At 43.3% G+C, this 4,878-nt stretch overlaps 1 protein-coding gene across 1 annotated transcript in view; it reads left to right on the top strand.

Moving 5' to 3' along the window:
• The window catches only part of LOC134080710 (NACHT, LRR and PYD domains-containing protein 12-like), a 410,628-nt gene extending 406,990 nt beyond the window's left edge, over nucleotides 1–3,638 (top strand). Inside the window, exons 8-11 of the mRNA XM_062537284.1 lie at nucleotides 832–1,008; nucleotides 1,131–1,307; nucleotides 1,669–1,845; nucleotides 2,574–3,638. Of these exons, the coding sequence (XP_062393268.1) occupies nucleotides 832–1,008; nucleotides 1,131–1,307; nucleotides 1,669–1,845; nucleotides 2,574–2,604 (562 nt within the window). The 3' untranslated portion in view covers nucleotides 2,605–3,638. The remainder of the gene's footprint in view (nucleotides 1–831; nucleotides 1,009–1,130; nucleotides 1,308–1,668; nucleotides 1,846–2,573) is intronic.
• Nucleotides 3,639–4,878: the final 1,240 nt, after the last annotated feature.

Genomic DNA, 4,878 nt, shown 5'->3' with positions numbered 1-4,878 from the left:
GTAGTGAGGTCATGAGACTTTGATATCTGTCCCTGCCAAGACACGCTGAAAGAACGCCCTTTAAGGTAAGATTTGAACCAATCAAGAGCTTTCCCAGAAATTCCCAGTTCATATAGTGTAGAAAGGAGAATGTCATGGTTAACCGTATCAAAGGCTGCAGATAAATCTAACAGAATTAACACTGATGACTGAGCAGAGGACTTGGCTACTCTCAATGCTTCAGTCACAGATAGAAGAGCAGTTTAAGATTAGTTAGGGAGGTAGGGGTGGAGGGAGGGGATTGCGTGTGTGTGTGTGTGTGGTGGGGTGAGAGGAAGGGAGGAAGGGGTGGAGGGAGGAAAGTGTGTGTGTGGGGGGTGGTGGTGAGAGTGTGTGTGTGGGGGGGGGCACATTTTATGTTCTGCTCTTTGTTATCAAAACTGCAAACTGGAGGAACTATGGTAAGCATCACTTCATGTAGTGTGTGTGTGTGTGTGTGTGTGTGTGTGTGTGTGTGTGTGTGTGTGTGTGTGGTGGTTGGTGGGGGGTGACAGTGAGGGAGAGAATGGAGGGAGAAAAGTGTGTACATGTAAGGGGGAGTGGTGGTGGTGAGAGAGTGTTTGTGTGTGTGTGTGTGTGTGTGTGTGTGTGGTGGAGGGGGGATGAGAGTCTGGGAGGGAGGGATGAAGGGTGTGTGTGTGTGTGTGTGTGTGTGTTGGGGATTAGTTAGGGCGGTAGGAGTGGAGGGAGGGGAGTGTGTGTGTGTGTGTGTGTGTGTGTGTGTGTGTGTGTAAGTGAGATGAGAGAGTAGAGGATTGGTGATTAATATTCAGATGTTTAACTCTGTTTCAGGCTGGATAACTGTAATCTGAGCGATAAGAGCTGTTCCTATCTGGCCTCTGCACTGAAGACATCACACTCATCAAATCTCAGAGTGCTGAACCTGAGTAACAATAAGCTGCTGGACTCAGGAGTGGAACTTTTATGTTCTGCTCTTTGTCATCACAACTGCAAACTGGAGACACTACAGTAAGCATCACTTCATGTAGTGTGTGTGTGTGTGTGTGTGTGTGTGTGTGTGTGTGTGTGAGTGTGAGTGTGAGAGAGTAGAGGATTGCTGATTAATATTCAGATGGTTAACTCTGTTTCAGGCTGCAGGGCTGTGATCTGAGCAATAAGAGCTGTTCCTATCTGGCCTCTGCACTGAAGACATCACACTCATCAAATCTCAGAGTGCTGCACCTGAGTAACAATAAGCTGCTGGACTCAGGAGTGGAACTTTTATGTTCTGCTCTTTGTCATCACAACTGCAAACTGGAGGAACTACGGTAAGCATCACTTCATGTAGTGTGTGTGTGGTAGGGGAGGGGTGAGAGTGAGTGAGAGAGTGGAGGGAGGAAAGTGTGTGTGAGGGGATGGTGGTGGTGGTGAGAGAGAGAGAGTGTGTGTGTGTGTGTGTGCACGAGTGTGTGTGTTGAGTGATGGGATGTGAACGTGTATGTTGAGTGATTGGTGATTAATATTCAGATGTTTAACTCTGTTTCAGGCTGTGTGTGTGTGTGTTTGTGTGTGTGTGTGTGTGTGTGTGTGTGTGTGTGTGTGTGTGTGTGTGTGTGTGTGTGTGTGTGTGTGTGAGATGAGAGAGTAGAGGATTGGTGATTAATATTCAGATGTTTAACTCTGTTTCAGGCTTGTTAGCTGTGGTCTGAGCGATAAGAGCTGTTCCTATCTGGCCTCTGCTCTTAAGTCTCCCTCCTCAAATCTCACACAGCTGCACCTGAGTGGTAATTACCTGATGAGTGCATCAGCTGTAGAGCCGCTCTGTGCTCTAGTGAAGGACCCACACTGTAAACTGGAGTATCTAAGGTGAGTAAATCTCCTGTATCCTGTAACATGCCTGTCTTTTAGTTTCTGTCCTCTCTCTTCTGTCTGTTTCTCTGTGTTCCTCTGCTTTTACTCATCCATCCAAATTTCATCCCTCCCTTTCTCTCTACCTGTCTTCTGTCAAAATTGTTATTTTTTCTCTTGCACACCTTCTCTCTCTCTCTCTCTCTCTCCTTTCTTCTTGCCCTCATTCTCTCTCACCTTCTTTCTCTTTCTCTCTCCCTTCTTCCTGCCCACCCTCTCTCTCTCTCTCTCTCCTTTCTGCCCATCCTCTTTCTTTCCAACCTCTTTCATTCCCCCTCTTTCTGTCCCTTTATCAGTGCCTATCTCTCTCTCTCTCTCTCTCCAACCTCCTGACATCTCTTTTCATTTCTTTCATATTTAGTTTTTCTTTCTCTCTTCTGTTTCCTCTGTGTCAATCCCTCTTTCATCCACCTCACCCACTCGTTCATACTAGCCTTAGTCTTAGTTGGTTAAAATGTGTTAAGTGTCAGAAATGTGTTGAAGTTCTTTCTCATATTTTACTCCTCATATGTGTGTTGTGTTTGTGTGTGTGTGTGTGTCCTTCTGCCTCAGCCCACACCTGTCCCCCCTTTTCCTCTTGTCATCCATTTCTTTCTTTAATATTTGTCTTTCTTTCTGTCTGTCATTCTGTTTCTTGGTTGTCATGGACACTGATTGATGATCCTCTTCTCTCCTTTATCCTGCAGTCCTAAACATAGAAGAGTGAAGTTCAAGTGAAGTGTTGAGCCACGGCCCTGAGCTGGATGTCTGTGGGGCAGGAACTCATGACATGAGGATGTGATCCAACACACACACACACACACACACACACACCATATCATGTCTGGGGAGAAATATAGCATGGAAGCAGCCCAACGGAGGAGAGCTCAACAGACACAGACACACACACACACACACAACTGGGTTCTCCAAATGTAGTGACATCATAGTATTTAGCCACGGCCCTGAGCTGGAGTCTGTGAGTCTGTGAGGCAGGAAATCATGACATGAGAATATAATCCAACACACACACATAGACACGGACGGACACACACACACACACACACACACAAATATCAGAGAATGTCTGGGGAGAAATATAGCATGGAAACTCTAATGCTAACTGAGGAGAGCTCAACACACGCACACAAACAAACACACATACACACGCACGCACGCACGCACACACACACTCACACACACGCACACACACACACACACACACACACACACACACACACTGTTATCCATATAGTAAGTTGTCCCTGTTATGACTGTGTATAGCTGCAAAAACAAGTTTCAGGTTTTTCCAATAACCCTTTCCTATATCTTGCTTCCACCACCTTGAGAATGCCGGCACAGGGTCAGACTCGCGACCCAGATCCAATAAATCCAAGAGCATTGTTGTTGCTCGATGCTTGTTGATATTTATTGTAAAGAAAAAATAAAAGACAAAAATGAGTTTGCAGATTGCTTTTAAATGTCCATATATCTGTTTGTAGCTTTGTTGGGATCCAGGCCGAGGTCAACAGACTGTATTGCTCGGCACGCCTTCTCCCGCTCATGCGCTGTGCTCTCCAATTTATGGGGTGGCACCCTCTCCACCTGTGGAAGGAGCACTCCCAGTGTGTGTGTGTGTGTGTGTGTGTGTGTGTGTGTGTGTGTGTGTGAGGTCAAAAGACTGTATTTTCAACCTTCAGTTGTTTTTTTTTTGTTTTTGTTTTTTTAAATGTAATTATGTTTTCTTAAATGAATAAATTCAGATGAATCTATGGTTTTGAAGTGTTTGTTGTTGTAAATTGTGTTTTCTAAGATTTAGATTAGGTAAAGCATTTAATGATTAACGTAAGAGAAGGGGTCACAAGACTGCATATCCATCAATATAGTCGTCTCCTTTAATCTCATTTAATCATTAAAATGAAGGTGATGAGTGGAGAAAGGAATCAAAAGATGTTTCAATAAACCACTGTTGAAATGAATGGAAATGGTTTTAGAAAATAGCCTACAGTAGGCCTATCAGAAGGAAATAGCCTTCAGTTCAACCTGAAAGGCTCGATAGGCAACTTTAGATTAATTCATGTAATGATTAATGTAAGAGAAGTGGTTACAAGACAGCATTTCCGTGGCTATAGTTGTCAGTTCAAGGCGAAGACGAAAAAAGATGGACAAGATGGACATTAGGCTACATTTTGTATGCTACTTGGAAATGTTGTTTATAATATTTTAAAACAGAGGCATGTGTTCTGTGATTAGGAGCCTGACCCGACCGAGGAGTGATGGAAAATCTGGCAGTTGGGGTTTGGGCAGAGAAGCTTTAGAATCTAAGCTCTAAAATGAATGAGTGGCTAGAGAATCTAAGTTCTAATTCACTTTCCAAATTCACTTCTATTCATTTAATAGGCCTACAGTGTGTTGGAAATGTTTCGGCGCGCAGCCGAAATGATCACGGACCTGAAACAAAGATGAAGCCTGTTCTCATCTGTTTTCAAGTAGCCAATGCATGACTAGTAGCAAGGGGTTTATGCCGCATTGTACAGGCTACTGCGGCTACTTTCTAAAACAATCTCCATACATTTATTAATATACCTTGTGTAACCAGGGCTACACCCAGGAGACAAGATCTACTGTACACACTTACAGTGCCTATAGAAAGTCATCATACCCTTTTGAAAAAGTTACTTTTTTTGTCTTACAGCCTGAAATCAAAACCCATTTTCCAGTTTTATTTACAAATTTAGCTGTACAACATCAAAATAATAATAAAAAAAAGTCAACAGTTCAAGTCAACAATACAAAATTAAAAACTAGAATAACAGGGTTGGAAAAGTCATCATACCCCTGACTTAATACTTTGTAGAGCTTCCTTTTGCTCATTACAGCCATCAATCTGTTTGGATATGTCTCTATTATAGCTTTGCACGCCTAGATTGGGGAATATTTGCCCAATTTTCTGTGCAGAATTGTTAAAATTCAATCAAATTCTGTAGGGAACAGAGATGGACTGCTATCTTC

The sequence above is a fragment of the Sardina pilchardus genome, chromosome 1 (genome assembly GCF_963854185.1).
Source record: "Sardina pilchardus chromosome 1, fSarPil1.1, whole genome shotgun sequence".
Lineage (NCBI taxonomy): Eukaryota > Metazoa > Chordata > Actinopteri > Clupeiformes > Clupeidae > Sardina > Sardina pilchardus.
The sequence above is the reverse complement of the archived record's forward strand: the minus strand, read 5'-3'. Positions and strand labels throughout refer to the sequence as shown.